Genomic DNA, 18370 nt, shown 5'->3' with positions numbered 1-18370 from the left:
TGCAATCATTTTGCAATTACAATCGGTTCTGGTCAATAACGGAGTAGCAGCACACGGGCGGTATCCTATGCTTATGTTTATGCTTATTCCTCCCAGACCTAAAACTAGACCATGTGGACACCATTCGGCTCCCGTGTGTTATTGGATACGCAGATGACATTTTGTTTATATGCGAGCATGAAGACGACGTAGAGAGGCTGTTGGACTTGTTGGAACCGCTGCTACAATCCATTGGATTAGAGATCAACACGAAAAAAACAAGAGTGATCATATGCAATCCTTATTTTATAAATAACACGAGACCAGATACAGTTGTTCATTTTAGAAAAAACGAACTCACAGTAGTCATGAACCTGCGATACCTCGGAGCCTACATAACGAGCAGTCTAACGCGGAGTGCCACAACAACGGAACGGATAAAGAAAGCATACAAAGCCTTCTATGCGCTGTTCTCGTTCTTGAAAGACCATTCGCTCAACTGGCCCACAGTCAGGAGGGTGTATCTCGGCATCATCACACCTGTGATCACCTATTCAATGAAAGCGGCGACGATTCTAAAAAGGAATCAAAATTCAATGAGGCGCATAAAGAATGGCATGATCTTCATACAAAGGAGTATGACCAAAGATGACTGCTCGACAGAGACAGATGATTCGCAAAGCGATGAAGCCGGAAACAAAGCTAACGAGACACTACATAATGAGGATGCTGATGCAACGGTAGACGGTGCAAGGGATAGTGGAAGCACGCCTCAGCTAACTGAAAATGACAGTCCACACAACTGGTTGGAGGGTTGCACAATTAACAACAAGATTCGCGTGGCAAGACTGAATTACTATGGACATATACACATTCTAAGAAGAGGCATTGCGAGCATCCTCAGAAAGGCACTAAAATTCAGGTTGAATGGTCCAAAGAGAGATCTTTATCGATTTCAAAGCAGCATACGATACAGTCGATCGAGACAAGCTATGGCAGATAATGCACGAATACGGTTTTCCGGACAAACTGACGCGACTGATCAGAGCTACATTGGATCGAGTGATGTGTTTCGTACGCATCTCTGGGACACTCGAGTCCCTTCGAGACGCGACGAGGGTTGAGACAAGGTGACGGTCTATCCTGCATGCTGTTCAACATCGCTCTTGAGGGGGTGATCCGACGAGCGGGCATTGAAACGAGAGGCACGATTTTTACCAAGAGTAGCCAACTTCTAGGCTTTGCAGATGACTTCGATAACATAGCCAGGAACTTTGCGACGGCGGAGGCAATCTACGCCAGACTGAAAGCGGAGTCTAGGAGAATTGGGCTAAAAATAAATGCGTCGAAGACCAAATACATGAAAGGAAGAGGCTCAAAGGAAACAAATGCGCGCCTCCCACGGACGGTAACCGTTGACGGCGACGAACTAGAAGTGGTAGAAGAGTTCGTGTATTTGGGATCGCTGGTGACCGCGGACAACAACACTAGTAAGGAGATCCAGCGGCGCATCCAAGCGGGAAATCGGGCCTACTTTGCCCTTCGTAAAACGCTACGATCAGGAAGCATACGCCGCCGCACGAAGCTAACAATGTACAAAACCATTATTAGACCGGTAGTTCTTTATGGACTTGAAGCCGTGACGCTGCTTACGGAGGACATACGCGCCCTTGCCGTGTTTGAGCGGAAAGTGCTGCGGACGATATTTGGCGGAGTACAAACTGAAAGCGGAGAGTGGCGGAGGCGTATGAATCACGAGCTACAGGCACTGCTTGGGGAGACTCCCATCGTACATCTAGCGAAAGTTAGCAGGCTACGGTGGGCCGGACACGTCGTAAGGATGCCGGACGACAGTGCGACGAAAACGGTCCTCTTCAACAACCCCACCGGCACCAGGAACAAGGGGGCCCAACGTGCACGATGGCTCGACCAGGTCGAAAGCGATTTGCGACTTCTGAGACGACTAGGAAATTGGCGACGAGTGGCCCAAGACCGAGTTGAATGGAGACGAGTGCTTGAAACAGCACGAGCCACCCCGGCTCTATGCTGCTGAAGAAGAAGAAGAAGGTCCAAAGAGGATGGGAAAACCGGCACATACTTGGCGAACCTGCATTCGCCAAGACATTGACAGGAGCGGAGAATAAAATAAAGCTAAAAGACCTGACTAAGAAACTGTTCCATACAATGGTGGAATCAGTGTATGAAACCTCAAGTGATTCGGCTTGGGATAGTGGAAGTTCCATAGAGGGCGAAGAATTTGAGGGATTCAGTGACAAGTTGTCACTGACAACGAAGAAACAGCGCGAGGATTGAACTCGGATCTGGAATTTCAATAAAGGGCGTAGTCCGAACGTACCACAACTACAATCGAATATGGTATATTCAGCGCCGTAATCCGGTAAAAACAGAATTACAGAACAAAATAGGAATAAACTAGAGAACGAAAGATTTGACGAGAGAAGAGAAAAGTGAAAAAAGAAAAAAGAGATAGAAAAGAGAATACGGAGAAGAAAACAGAGTAAAACAGAAAAAAGGGAGAAAAACAAGAATGAGCAAAGCAGATTTTTCATAGTAAGTGTTATTTAATTCATTTCTAAAAAGCCAGTAATAAAATGTTAAAGGAAGGGAAATAGTCTAATTATAGTCACATGTAGTTTTCAGTCATAGACCAAGAAAGAAAGGTTTGAGATCATGGTCTAATATTTCACTAAATTGCAAACTAATGATGACCAAATCTAGGGAAGAGTAGGACACAGTTTCCCACGTCTCATAGGCTTCGCAAGCCATGGGTTATTGAAAATTAGTTGCAATATATCCCCCAGTGAGCTCTGGACTTAGGGCTGTTGGTAGACGACTACATTACAAGGCACCTAGATATGAAATTGTGGATATGAAGGAGGATGGTTGTGGCGTTTTCCGGCTAAGACGAATAGACTGCAGTACGACAATGCATGACGAACTATGACACCAGGGCTTCGACCGATCCTTTTTTTCTACCGCAGTCACACCAACGCGCATTCAAGTTCACACCGTCCGTTTAGAGGTGGAATACGAACGCTATGCATAACACAACTGGCAGTTTGCTCAGTCAAACGCCGAATGCACGCAACAGAATGAACGCGTTCTAAAACTTTTTGACATTTTCGTTTCGATCAAGTTGCCTTTACCGTTTGGAGCAGCGAATGACTGCAAAACAGTCAAATGACTGGCAATCACCACGCTAACGAAAAGCGACCGCACAATCGTATGATTCAATACTACAAAAAAACAACCACTACATGTGCATGGAGAAGTCGGTCGGACTCCGTCCAATACAAACGAATATTTCGCTTGCGTCGGACCGACGTCCGGGTGACAAACTATTACTGTGAGCAGCCGATTTGGAGACAAAAAGAGAAACGAAAAAATACGTCACCGTATGCTTCCAGTCAGTTTGCAGTTTATATTCTCAAAGCGCAAAGCAAAACGGGAGATTGACTGTTTGCTTTTGCTGAGATGCCGCATGAATTGTAAGACGGCAGCAGCACAAGCGGCAGATTGACTGGATAAGAAAAACAGTCAAATGATCGTTCAAAAAGCGGAGTTTGAATGCGGAAAGTTCGCATTCACGGCAGTCACATTCAACTTGCGATCCCTTTTCAAGCCCTGCTATGACACAATGACCTCACTGAGCAATCCTAGTTTTTATGTTTAAAACAACAGATATCTTTAAGAAAAATTTATCATTGTGTTCTGACAGACGCAAAGAATGCAATGAAAAATTTTCGTGAACATATCGTTTTGAGTTTTTACAAAAACTGCTTTTGAAATTCCAGAAATCAGCGATTCGTGTTTGAACCTTAAATCTACCAACAACAGCAACAAATCGAGCGCGTATGTGTGCGTAAATATATCATCAAGCTCAATAGGGCTTTGCTCACTAACACATATGCGACTTGTGGGGGGCACACATTACATCAAAACAATAGTCAATCCAAGTCGCGTTCAATAGTAAATTTTGCAGAAAATAGTGTTTATTTACGCTTTTCGTTGCTATTTTGTCATTTATTTTCCACAAGCAGTGAGTAAAAAAGTTTAACCAGTTTAGTTAGTCGGTTTCTATGCGGACAAATTAAAAGAATGGTGATTCGGCATAACAAAACACGCTGCTATTTGCTAGTTTCTAACTCAAATACCTAATATTTCATAACATATTTAAATAAATGCTGCCTTTTGCAAAGAGAAGTGCAAGAATAACGAACATTCGAACTAGATACTTATAATACAACTTGGATGCACCCTAAAGTTTCCCTTTAGTTTACTCAATAGAGCTTGCTAAGGGTTAAAAAACTTATCGTTTTTCACTCAAACGTATGTTTTTTACCGGGGTATAACTGGGGGAAAACAAAAACAAACGTGTAAAATCAATATAAAATCTAACAACAGCAACAACAAATCGCGCGTCGATGTGTGCGTGCGGCAAACGTCATCAAGCTCAATAGGATTCTACATGTGCATTCAATATTTATATCTGACAATCTGCTAACCTGAAGGTTGACCAGGCTAGATTCTAAACACTAAATGAGTAAAAATGAACTCACAATTCTGTGGATATTAAACTATAAATACAGCACTTTTGCTCACCGCCTACAAATTTTAATTTATAGATGAAGTCATTCCTATCTTGTCTTTCTAATGCTTTACAGCATGCTCGTACACGAAAACTGTTCAATTCCCTTCAACAATATCAAAATAAATAAAGTCTCTGTGAATTATGCGTTAAGAATTCTTGGAATCTTACACCTGGAAGTGAATAGACCTCCAAAAACCGTCTATTTCTCCACATAACCATGACCATGATATGACACAATACAATGCCCGCAAACAACATATTTATCTTGTAAACTTATCACTAAAATACTTTTGAGTGTTACTAACGGACTGCAAATTCTGGAATATTCAAAATAAACGTTAGTCAAGCACATTTTGCATACAATTTTACCTGGATTAGAGATTTTGTGTCCCAGATCACTAATACACTGGCACTTAGGCAAAAGACTATAAAAATGTCTCAAAGAGAAAAGAATACTGAAGATAGTCTGATAGTCAGTATCTTGCACAATCACTCCATTGTCGGGGTCAGTCCCGGCGTAGTGGTTAGCATTCACGCCTCACGCCGAGGACCCGGGTTCAAATCCCAACCCCGCAGAAGTCACGAATGACCCAACCTGTTAAAGTGACTATAATCTAACAAAAAAAAAACTCCATTGTGCATTTCTATGAATGCACAAGACTACAAGAGATGGATTTATGCGCAAAAGGCGAATGTTTTTGCGTAAACTTTGATTGTTTTTGTTATATGTTGTTTTGCTATGCTTTGTTCGCTAAGCATAAACTCATAAATTTATATGAAATCTGCAAACAACATTTACTATAAAGTGTGACAACAAATCAAGCAATGCTTGCAATTTGCCAAAGTTTTGAGCTAGCCGTTTTAACGCGCTATGCACTCTTTATGCTTCATAAAGGTAAACAATGCCATGTTTTATAATTTTTTATCGTGATGGTGACGCATGGAAAACCGAAACATTTATTCACCGTTACTCCGCCCAATCGTTCACCTGTAACAACGGATACCTTGGTCTTTCTTTTTCATCAGAAAATATTTCGAAGTTCGAAGATCGTTCGAATAGGATAGCGAAAACGCGAACAAAATGTATGCCAGAACGAGAGAGAGAATAAGTGGTCAAGAAGGAGGAGAACGCACACCATCAAGAAAAAGATGGAAAATTATAATGGCGGTGCTGTCTCGCCGTGTCGATTATTTTCTCGAATTAAACGCATTTAATTTGATTCGGGTGCAAAATAATAGTATCTAACGGGCGCGTGACGTGACCGCGGGCCCTCGGGTGGCCAGTTTTTGGTGAAACCGTTAGTTCCGAGCAAAATATTTCGTGAAAACAATGGCGAGCAATAATTGTTGTTTACTCTTGTGAGGAACTTTTCACTGTTGGAAGACTTCGCAGTAGCACTTTTGATCATTCAACAGCAGCCACAGTGAAAAGCTGCTACATGATTTATTAAAAGAAGAAAAAGACCAGCAGCGACGATGAATATTGTAAAATTTGAAGCTACAATTTTTCCTTTCTGGACATTGCACAATTGGAGGAAAAAGTGAGTTAATTGTGTGTGTGCTACATTATGGATTATTGGCTCCTAGCGGAGGTGTTCCGCAGTAGCAAAGAACGCAAAAATGCACTTGCAAAATGGGGATCGCGGAAATCGATTTGTTAATATCTCGTCTCAGTTTGGTTTGGATATAACTAATATACACGGAATTTGTATATGCCATACAAGAAAAAAAAAATGATGGAGAAAATGTAGAACCTGGAGATCTGGTCCTGGCATGAAAAAAAGGATTACTCTTCGTCATAATGATTCCTCCCTCGGTCCTTTACACCGAAAGCTGCTTGCTTAGACCGTCCATTACCTATCTGCGTCTCTACTCTACCTACATCATACAATCAGTTATAGCAGTTACTCTTGCGCCGCTCTTCTGGCTGGTTAAATCGTCACTCTTCTCGCTCGCAGCCTTCGTTCGTCTCATATACAGGGCGAAGATGTCCGTGAATAAAGCTTGTGCTCAATGTTGCCAGCTGGCTGGGTGTGTACACACAGCCATAGTAATTGGCAGAAATCATTCTTATGAAATTACCATGCGAAATTTTGTTTACGTACAACTTTTTTAGTTGTGCTAAACTCTTTAGCGGTACATAGCACTTCTGACCGCAGGCTCTTTGATCTAGTTTGAATCATTTTCATAAGAACACATATTAAAGGGATTGTTCAAATGTTGATGACGTATTCTAGCAACACTGATTTTTTACAGCGCTTAACGATACTGCTACAGTGCTGTGTAGTTAGTTTCAAAGGTGATAGTGGTGGTGACGATGACGGTGGCCCGTTACTATACACCCTACACATTCCATACCCTTCCCCCTTTCTGGGGCGCACTCTACTCCATTCATCATTGCAGCCAGCAGCAGCAGCAACAAAACCAACACTTATCGTCATCCTGCTGCTGGTCGGTCGCAGAAACATCACGAATCGCCTTGGAGTGTTTGTGTTGTATGCTGTGCTGCGGTGGATGGTATAGTTTGCTAGCTAGTCGTCAATAAAGACGAAGTAAGAGCACGGTGGGGAAGCGCATTAAAAAAACACGTACGTTTTCACCACGACGGTTGCTGCCAAATCAATCCGCTCGTTGCCACTTGCATGAATCCTAGTTGAGAGCAAGACGACGACGCCAAAAACTTAGTACCTAATATTTGTATGGAAGGTAATGAACTGTCGCATGGCATAGAACGTTTTTTTTTCATGGATTATACATTGTTTACAAACATCCCGATTTCTTACAGTGAATTTAATTTTTGCATTTAGATTAGGCATCGAAAAAGTTTTCAATACCGAATCATCTATACTGGCATGTGGCAGAACTGGATGAATACCACCCCTAAACATAAGTAGTTGCAGTTTTTAGCTGAAAAATTTATAAAATTAAGGACAAATACCTGCTGCAATGTTGGTTCTATTGAATGGTGCTTCAAAATCTAGCTACTGAGTGAGACATAAGCAATTGACGCTTTCATGTTTTAGGTTGTTTCAGCATTTTACTACAGTTAAATTTCCGTAAATAATACAAATTTTTAACGTATAACTGCGTGTTTATTTACTATATTGTAGTACACTTCAGAAGTACGAGAAAGTAAACATGGATTTTAGCGATATTTGCATCAATTATTGATGAACGTTTTCTAAGCGATACAAATACCTAGTAAATTTTTGGCATGTCAGTATTGACATTAATATAAATCTCAAGAACTGTCAAGAATAAACGAATTATTACATGTAAGCACGCTTTTGCTTCCCAGGTCCGTAGTGACAACTGATAAGACAATCGGTTTTATCAGCGGGATGCTATCCCTATCTTAACGAACGGTGTTTGACAGTCGACTTAACGAAGGGCGCTATTGCAGGAAAAGCGCCCGTCTGACAGGTAAATTTGCTGCCAACCTTGTCGAGATGTGCTGAGATGTTGGCAGCAAAAACATGGCACCCGTCGCAAGCCCCTGGATTTTATCGTTATGCTACAAGAATTCAGTAACGACTGATGTCTTGTTTGAAAAAATAATGGGATAATATGGGTAAAGATTATCTCAAAATAGATAACGTCATACAGCATATTTTCTTTCATGTAGAATGAAAAGAATGTGCAATATGTTATAAACGTCTTGTAACTGGTTTGTCTGTAGACTGTAGTAGGTTAGTGTAAAAGTAATCAATATTCATTTACACAATATATATGTTAGCAAAATTTTATTCTTTTTGAGAAGATTAATGGATGCAAATCAGACCACAGAATTATTTTCTTTTAAAAAATTTTGTATAAATTAATGTAAAAATTGCAGAACACACTAAAAAATAGTTATAACTTGTTTTGCTTTTCCATCGTTTTTAGTTTTACTATATCGCGATTAATCCAGCTCTCAAACTTCACAAAAGAAATCTTTTTAAAATTACAGGATGTAGGCATTTGACAAAATATAAACTTAATTTAAACTAACAAATTTCTAGTAATATTTCAAGTTTTTTCTTTACAATATAGTAATTTTTAAATTTGCGTAACAACTGTTGGAAAATGTTGAGCTTTGTCGAATTGTACAACAACATTTTCGCGTTTAATCTTTTCTCAATGTTTTCGGCATCAGGTTTTTCAAAGTAGGTACAATATAATGTTAAATATTTAAATATATTCATGTCCGATTATTACAATGTGGTCAAACATACTAACCGATTTATCCCACCCACCATACACTGGCAAAAGGATAATCCATTGCGGTATCAAAAAGTGTTTTCGGAAAAGATTTTGTAATTTTTATTTTGCTCGATTTTCGGATCGCTATATCATGCGTTTATCGATTTCACTAGATTTTTGCATAGAACAATTTTGCATAAAAATAATTCGGCTGTAAAAAACATGATCCGGTTACTATTAGCAGAAAAACAGCTACTTTTGAGTTACCAGCACAACAAAGGTAACTCTCACTCAAATCACTTTTTACGTGAAGGATGTAACACGCATACATTCCAAAATTCGCGTAAATTTAGAAATCTGCGTGGAAAAATTGCGTAAAAAGCGACTTTAGTGTACAAATTATTTTCAAATGCAACGAGTAAAAGCGTTGATATGTTTGCTGGACAACATACCATTTGCAAATATTGTTTGTTTTAATGAGTGAACAGATGTTTCACAATTGAAAATATGCTTGTATGTAATTCAGATAATCTACGTTTACTAATTTGTTTGTTTTCTCTGTATAATTTCATCTTTCAGAAACATAAGGATTTGTAAATGTGTCACACATGACCCCACAGTGGGAAACGGTAGCAGCAGTTTAAATTTCTGCGGATAAAAGTAAATCGATTGATTCGCAAGCAAACAGAGAAACGTGAGTATGTGTAATAGATTTCTCTTTCAAGCTGTCACGGACACCTTCACACCAGGAAATAGTAATAACGATGCTGCTGAAGTTTTGACGTTTTGTTGCTACTTGATCGCAAAGGGTCATTCTCTTCTTTTTTTTTCTTTGCCTAGAAAAATATATTGTTCAATTCACTATGTCTATGATTCACTTGATCGTCGACAATATTCGGAACGATTCCGGATGTGGAAGTGTGAGTCATTGGTAAAATAGATGGAATACTGTCACAGCATCCATCATTAAAAAATACACAGGCAATAAGTGAGAGTTATTGATCACGTATAGTTAGCGCCGTGCTCTATGATTGTGTGCGGGTGAGAAAATCCTTCGATGTTCCTATAGTTGCTTTCGCTTCAAGTGAACGTTGTGTAAAGAGAAGGCGCAACCCGCCAATGCTGTGGTTCGAAAGAAGTATGGAATAAGCAGTAATGACGATTAACCTGACATAGCTATGACAGTGAAAAAAATATTGTGAATATGAAGGAAAAAAGGTTTTGATATTTTTTCTTTCTGTTATTTTTTTACTGTATTTTTCACTACGCTTTGTGTCTATGAAGTACGTGCGCTTACGCATAGTTTGAAAATCTAAGTGCCAAAAAGAAACATAAAACTGATAGAGAAATCTGCATATGTGAGAATATCGGTACATTGCGAGCCATGTACACATCATCACGACATGAAGAAACGAAAGGAGAACAAATAGTGCTATAATGACTGAAAGGAAAAAACACCAATAGCAACAATAATGACATGGCGTGGATACATTGGTGTAGTGCTACTCGAGAGCTGTTTGGATGTGTGCGTGTGTGTGCTAGCCCTGCCTACAACGTGTGAAGCTTGATGTCGTCATGTTTAATTGTGATTTGTTTATTTGCCTTTCGATGTGAATTATCAACGCAAAATGTACTGGAAACGTGCACATTCTCGGGTTTATTCGATGTCCAAAGTGATAAGCAATCTAAACTTGTACGAGGATTTGCAAGCAATCTGAACATGAAATCGGTCACAACCTCCGATGGGTCTTCTCGTTCGTCGCGTCAGTGTCTGCGTTCAACATTGTCATAGCGAATTATTAAAGTATAATTCAAAGTTACAAACACAAATCAGCGCAGCAGTAAAAGGATAACAAATGTGCCTGATAGTTTTTGCTAAAAAAATGCTGTTACATGTTATATTATTATGGTAATTTATAAACAAAACATTAAACATTGCAATACCGTGCAAGCATCATATTCAAAACAGTGCCTAATTCTGAACAGTTACAAATTTTTCTTAAATATTGATAGAACTCCAGCTATTTAAACCATTTTAATAATATGAAATCATAAGATGTAGTGATTAAATTGTTTAAATAGCTAGAATTTTGTCAATATTTATAAAAAATTTGCAACTCTTCGGAATTAGATACTGTTTTGAATATGATGCTTGCACGGTAGCACACTTCTTTTAAATTGTTTACCTGCCACAGCTCGCTAGGTAGTTCATAAAGTTTGATGATATGTTGTCAGCTGTAAGGCCGGTACACCGTTTATATGTGAAAACGGTTTTAGCGCTATCAGCAGTGGTATTTCAAAAAAAAAAACAAGAAGCTTTTTTTTGTAAAAAAATACGGCAGCATACAGGAAAATATGTTGTATGTTCAAAGAAATTAATTTGACACCTTTAACTGGTTGTCATTTTTTTCCTTATTCATTTCATTACTTAAAATCACCCAGCATAATGGAACTATGCCTTACTTCTTGGTGTGACTCATTCAAATTTATCAACTGATATTGAGTACAATTCATTGGGTGACTTACTTCTAGGAATCAATTTACGTGTGATGTTTACACTTTTGCGCTATTACGTAACGAAACACCCTGCAAGCATGCTCTCGTGCAGTAATTAGTCGGCATTTCGATGCAGGGATGTATAAACAGCGAAGCAGGGATAGCAGCTACTCGTATTCAGGGCATGCATTGAAAAAAAGTTATTTCTATAACATCGCTGATTTTAATGCAGATTCTTTTGTGTCTCAGTAGCGAAATTCTAGAGATAGTGTTAGCAAAAGGGCGAATGTAAACAACACGGGTGAGAGTTATTTTTTGCTGGACTAGCATAGGAAAATCAACCCTCACTCGGTTTGTTTACGCTTGCGACTTTCGCCCTTTTGTTAATTATATCTTCAATTGCGATTTGTCATGTTTTGCCATACAAAGATTGATATTGAAACAAAAAAGATTAAGACAAAAAATAAGTATGCACATTCCATTCTGTTCGGGTGTCAATGGAGAAATATATCAATTATTGATATTGGACGTATGTGGACGATGTTCTAATGCAAACTGCAAATTCAGGAAGAACTAAATAAAAGGAAAATTATGTAAAGAATTTAAGATGAATGACATGGGTCAGGTCAAACATGTTTTGGGAATTCGAATTACGAAAATAGATGCAAAGATTACTCTGAATCAGAAGTCATATATAGAAGCAATGTTGAGCAGATTTAATATGGCTAACTATGTAAGACGGTTAACACACCAATGAACGTGAGCGAGAAGTTGAGCAGGAAGATGTGTCTAACTGCTAAGGAGCCAGCAAAAAGCGTATCATACCAAGAAACTGTTGGATGTCTCATGTATTTGGCCCAAAGCGCTCGTATTGTCTTGACATTTGTTGTGATGTAAATGTCTTAAACCGTCTTAATGTGCTGGAAGACATTGGAACAATTGTATAACATTTCGCAGTTAACCAAAACGCGGAATATACTGTACGCCCTGAATCATAAAAAGTTTGCAACACCTTGCAGAATTTGTTATACCTAGACAATTCCGCAAGATAGTTTACTCCGGTAAATGGTACTTTGTACTTTCCACCAAACGGTTTTCCGCGAAATGATATTCCGCGCAGCGAATGGTAATACAACCACTGGAATGCAGTGAAACATTTGTTACGTTATTTAAGAGACACATCGCAAGTATCGTTAAACGTACATATAACGAAAATTCGATGATTCAAGGTTTTTCCGATGCCCACTGGGCATTCGATCATGAGGACCGAAAGTCAACTGCTGGGTACGGATTTACTACGTAAGAAGGAGCTATCTCGTAAAGCTGTAACCGGCAGACGCAGCAGATCGTTGTCCTTTCAATCTGTGAAGCCGAATATATGGCGAGTTCAGCTGCAGTACAGAAAGTACTCTGATGGAGCGTTTGCAAGGAGTAAATGAAGATGAAATTTTATGAGTCAAAGAGAACTGAAACTGTAGAAAATGTCGCAATGGCAAGAAGGTGTAAAAGATACGAGGCGGTAATTTAGGCTCAATTTTATCAGACAGTTAGATTCTCCAACGAGCTGCACATGGGATTTGTAGTCCTGGGCAGAACGCAAGATCGTGTAATAGACCGGAAGGCTGTCTGTTGAAGATAAAAGGTCGCTCCCTCAATTCCGGAGTGATTCGCGATAAGGGCGCAACTAACAAAGTGTGAACAATGAGAAATATCACTGTGATAATTTGCCCGTACATTTTCAAATCTTAATTTAAATAAAAGTTACAAAAATCAAGTTTAAACACATAAATTGGTGTAGAATAAATCAATCTTATGATTTCACAACAATACTGCATAAAATTTGTGCATTCAAGCTCAAAATCTAAGTTTTATAGTTGAACCCCTTGGAATGAGCCTCAAAGCATTTTGACAATGAGATTCGCCCAGCCCTGTTTCGCCTTGTTTTGATTTTTTTATTTAATTTCGCCTGTTTACAATGCGCCTGTGTTATGAAAACAACGCAGTTTCGCCTGTTTACAAAACGATTTACAAATAAGCCTGTTACTTCATAACAAGGAAAGGGGCTAAACTGCAAATTGTCTTGTGTTTTGATTAAACACTTCTATCGGCCATTTCTAAAAACTTGTTTTAAATAATTCTAACGATTAAAATAGAAGAAAGGATTCTTGCCAAGGATATTATCAGTCATTTTAAGGCTGATAGTGTGATAAAACGATTTGTTTACAATTTGTAGTTGAGCCCCAATCGCGAATCACTCCGGAATTACAGTATCGTCAGTATACACGATTCGTACGGTGGCTACGATGACGAGAAAGGACGAGGAGGAAAAAGCTTTAGAAGGACAAAGATCATGAAGAATTAAAACAGCATCCAACGGCGCGAATGACGCGCCCAAGTTCAATGGGAAGTGAACCGATTTCATAAACCCAATCGCGATCAAACGTAAGGTGGCCGACATGTGGAAGCGGTTCTTCAATGAGAACCTCAATGGCGATATAAACAGGCGGAACGGAACCCAGCATTGCCTTCTACCGACAGTAACCCCCCAACGTTTAATATCGAGGAGATCCGGAAAGAACCCGAACAGGTTGAGACTAAAAGAGCCGCCGAAAAGATTTGACTGGACAGAGCTTTAGATACATGTTAAGGTCCTTCATTGGATATTTTCCATTGTTTAAGAAGAAAAGACACAACCAGAGGAATGGAAAGAAGGAGGATTCGTTCCATCTAACTACAAGAGGGATCGGCTTGATTGCTGTAATAACTACGGTATTACGCTGGTTAACGCCGTCTACCAGGTGCTCTTCCAAATCTTGTCTACACCCAATAGCATTTAAGTCTCGCACGGCGTAACCGAAATTCCGTACATTCGCTCAAAGCCGCACTGCCGAAACGAAATGCTTCTCGAAGACCTGAAGGCAAAGTAAAGCCTTGGGTATAAACATCTTTAAGACTTGACCCTTCGTTATCGACAGACTTCACAGCCAGATGTTAGAGTACACGACAATGGCGGGGCTAGTGCTACAATCATATTGACTCTAACAGCCTCTCTCAGCTAAGATTGGACCATACGATAACTGGCTTAAAAAATGTTGAAACACCATAATAATAGCCCTCAGCATCAGCGTAACAGAGAACATCCTCAAAATCAGCGACACAAATGCGGGAATGGTGAATGTAACACGGAAACATAACTGGAAACTCAACACATCCTGTAAAGGTTTTGTACCGCAAGCAGATATGTGTCGAAATAGGTAGAGAACTATGACGGCGGGGAAAGCGATTTCGTCGGTGCGACAAACTTGGAAGGAGTGCCAGCGATAGACGCAAGGCGGTCATCAATCAGCTGAAGAACAGTCAATCGGCTGGGAAGGACGTCGTCTTCGGAGCGAAGATCATTAAGGAGGGAAGCAGGAAAGCTGACCAGTTAACTGCACTAGTTGATTGTGAGAGTTTGAGATACAGAAAATGAAGAGTAGAGCGGACAAATACATCCAAAACGAAGTACATTACCGAATTTAAGCGTCTAAATCTTTTTAGGATGTATTTCTAAAACAAAGAAATATGTCGAGACCGGGCATTTTATCTGTTAACAAGTCTGTCAATCTTGTCAATATCGCTACAAAGAGGAAATTTACCTGTTAACATAGAAAAACGTATAAAATTTCTATTTTCTCAACTATGAAAATAAAAAAAAAAGCTTTAATAGTAGTCAGACCATACCTCCTTCTCAAGCATGAATGGAACATAAAATGCTAAAAAATGATTTTGATCTAGTCTGTGAGTTATCGCCACATGCATGATCTGCACAGTTCGTGACAAACGGCGAATCTTTATTGTCAACTATAATAATACTTCGTTTTTTTAGCGACATTAGCAGTCAATCGCGATGTTAAATCTTACCTAGCGGCGAGAACAAGATCTTTTTCACGTTGTTTATGTTTACTGGAACCCTGTGATTGTTATATTTCGCAACGCAATCAACCAAAGAATATGATCTTTTATGAGGTTTGTCGTAAAAGCTTAGCTGGAAAGCTCATAATAAAGTACTTATCGCGTACAAGTATTGATATCAATGAATTTGGTAGTAGATCGGTCTTTTATATTCTTGATGGCTAGACGGGATTTTATTCATCCCTATTCTTTATCCAATTAGGATTATGCAACAAAATACCTCATGTTTTTTTCACATCGTTATTTTGAAGAACTATTTTAATATTTCGGAATCGGAACCAAAAAGCCAAACCAACAAAAAAAGATGCAATGGTCGGAAGTAGCTTCGCTGCGGTACCTGCATAAGATACGTTGCCGACTGAGCTGGACCAATTCTAGCGCACCGTCTGCAGTATGTGAGATATGATTGCATTTATGCACAAAAATGTATTGAAACTTGCAGTTTCTCTGTTTTTTTTTTTTTTTTTTTCAAAAGATGCAATGGTCAAGCCGATCAACAGCGGCTTTCATATGGATAAATTTGCGTTCATGTTACAAACCTTTTATCAAGCCCCGAGCGTTTGCGTCATGTAGCAACTGTGCCTGAAAAAATTGTCGATGAGCTGCTCCTAATATTTCTTTTATATTTTTCAGGTTATCATATTCAAATACTTACTCTTATGTAATATTCAATATTCAAGAAGCATTATTCGTCAAACCAAGTTTACATACAAATACATCAAGCAACTGTATCCAAAACCAGCATTAATAGTAGCAGTTACTCAGCTCCTACCAACGGACTACTAGAGGAAGCACTACTGTCTGTAGAATTTAGCATAGCTAAATCGACAGTAAATCCCCCAGAGTCCACCAGTCCAATCAAATTGGGAAACGCGTTGTCTAGTAGCCACTCTGCTTGAGAGTGGTAAACGACGGCGTCGAAAGTCGGCCCAACGAAGTATGTCGCAGAAAGGGCAAAAGCGATCGAACCGTGCTGAAAACGATGGACCACCCCCGGTCAAAAAGCGAAAGGGCCGTCCGGCGGCATCGTCCATGGAGGACGATAACTCCCTTACATCGAACACCGGCGGTCCGACAACGCCAACGAAAAACTGGCAGCCTCGGGCGGTCATCGACATTAAGATGTCCAGCATATACAACCGTACTGCACCGGAAGCACCGGCTGAACTGTTTAGGTAGTTGAAGTCTGCAAGTTATTCGCCGTTCCCAAAATAACCGTATTTTTTTTATTTGTGAAAAACAGAAAAGATCTTATCAGTGCCATGAAGCTACCCGATTCTGAACCATTAGCTGTCGATGAGTACTGGGTCATCAACGACCAATGGAAGCAGGAATGGGAGCGAGGTGTGCAGGTTCCGGTAAATCCCGATTCTTTACCGGAGCCTTCGGTGTCAATCATACAGGAAAATCACTACAAGAAACGACAAGATTTTAAGCTGTAAGTCTCGCGACTCAAGAATGTTATTGTTTAAGTAAATTAATTGATTTCCCTTTTTTGTAGTCCCAAAAACAAATATATTCGAATAACAAAGGATGAATCGTTTTCCCATGATCAGCACTACTTATCTAACACACCAGCCATCTCTGAGCAGGTGTGCTATTACGATCTCGACCAGTGCGACGAAGCATGGTTGAAAGTATTTAATGGAGAGCGAAACTTAGCCGGACTGGTGCCAGTGACTGATGAGCAATTTGAGAGGGTCGTTGAAGAACTAGAAGTACGTTATCATCCGGTGATCTGGTGAGAGTGTTAGAAACCATTTGCTAATTTGTCATTCAATTCTCACAGGTTCGATGTTGGGATAAAATCCAGGCCATTATGAAAAGCGAAGAAGGTCTTGGCATCGAGTACGACGAGAATGTCATCTGTGACGTATGTCGCTCGCCGGACTCGGAAGAAGCAAACGAGATGGTGTTCTGTGATAATTGCAATATTTGTGTGCATCAAGCTTGCTACGGGATTACTAACATACCATCTGGTAAGTAGCTTTATTTCTCTGTCTAGTAAACAGCATGTCCGGTACCAAATTACTGTAGATCAATTCACCTGTATTGTAAGCATCATTCATGTATTTATACTGTTTCTGTTGGCTACAGATTACTGAAACTACAAGTTTGCGGTGTGTCTGCGCAATCAAGTACAAGTTTTTTTTGGGTTCAAAGTTATCGTATAAGTATGGAGGGAATTTTCTCGAACATCACTTCTTTTAGAAATTCATAATTCTTAAGCCAAGCGGCGTAAAACAAAAAAAAACTAGGGTACATGAAAATTTTCTCAGCAATTTTTGAAAAAATATTACTTGGAAAAATTAGAGCCCGGAGAAATTAGATAACGGTTTGCATCAATTGATTGTCAAGATTCGGATACGGAACGACGCGAATTCCGAGTCGTATAAAAAGATGTACCGATATATTGCCGAGCGAGACCGAGTGCAACAGGGCCTATCTAGCAGTATTGTGATAGTTGATGGGGATCAGTTTGGGGTAATCCACGAGTTCGAGTACTTTGTTTCATTGACTATCGAGGACAATAGTACCATCCGTGATATCAGCAAACGTATTATCAGTGGAAGTTGTGCCTACAATGAAATCCACAAGCGTTCTGAGCGATCTGCACCTTGTACAAAACTTACTGACTTATTTGGGTCTCCGCCCTCCAATTCTCTCGGTTGTGAGTTACCGCTCTCCAACTCCTTGAACCCCGCGACTCTGCGCCCGATCTCGCTCCACTACGTCCAATAATCTTGGTCGGTACGCTCCAGGTCGTCTTGTTTCTAAAGGATTCGAAGCAAACACCATCGTTGCAGGGTAGTTGCCAGGCATACTTGCAACATGCCCTGCCCAAAGTATCCGTCCTGTTTCAGACACCTTTTGAATACTGAATTCGTCATAGAGCTATGCAAGTTCATGGTCCATACTCCATTCTTCGGCAGGCCGCCGAAGATCGTTCTTAATACTCGAACGTTGTCCAAGTTGCATGCCCCTGGAGAGCAATCGTTCTAATAAGCGTCTCGTACAGGATACACTTTGTAGGGGGGCTTAGCCTGTGCGACCGCAATTGCTTGTGAAGCTCATAGTAAACACGACTTCCGCTAATAATACGCTTGCGAATCTTACGACTGGTGTCATTATCCGCCAGTATCAGTG

The 18370-nt window shown here is 39.9% G+C and overlaps 2 protein-coding genes across 3 annotated transcripts in view; one reads left to right on the top strand and one right to left on the bottom strand.

Annotated features, from left to right (window-relative positions):
- LOC128737532 (acireductone dioxygenase) overlaps nucleotides 1-18370 on the bottom strand; it is a 389037-nt gene that overhangs the window by 31001 nt on the left and 339666 nt on the right. The window lies entirely within an intron of this gene.
- LOC128737516 (PHD finger protein rhinoceros) overlaps nucleotides 1-18370 on the top strand; it is a 43227-nt gene that overhangs the window by 8488 nt on the left and 16369 nt on the right. The window contains exons 1-6 of one of the 2 annotated variants that reach the window (XM_053832172.1): nucleotides 5783-6132; nucleotides 9353-9467; nucleotides 15857-16398; nucleotides 16467-16661; nucleotides 16725-16941; nucleotides 17013-17202. In XM_053832172.1, the coding sequence (XP_053688147.1) occupies nucleotides 16163-16398; nucleotides 16467-16661; nucleotides 16725-16941; nucleotides 17013-17202 (838 nt within the window). In that variant the 5' untranslated portion in view covers nucleotides 5783-6132; nucleotides 9353-9467; nucleotides 15857-16162. Of the gene's footprint in view, nucleotides 1-5782; nucleotides 6133-9352; nucleotides 9468-15856; nucleotides 16399-16466; nucleotides 16662-16724; nucleotides 16942-17012; nucleotides 17203-18370 lie in introns of those variants that run through there. The other variant, XM_053832173.1, reaches the window with a different exon arrangement.

The sequence above is a fragment of the Sabethes cyaneus genome, chromosome 2, assembly GCF_943734655.1.
Source record: "Sabethes cyaneus chromosome 2, idSabCyanKW18_F2, whole genome shotgun sequence".
Taxonomy (NCBI): Eukaryota; Metazoa; Arthropoda; class Insecta; order Diptera; family Culicidae; genus Sabethes; species Sabethes cyaneus.
Note: the sequence above shows the minus strand (reverse complement) of the source record. Positions and strands in the feature narration are given on the sequence as shown.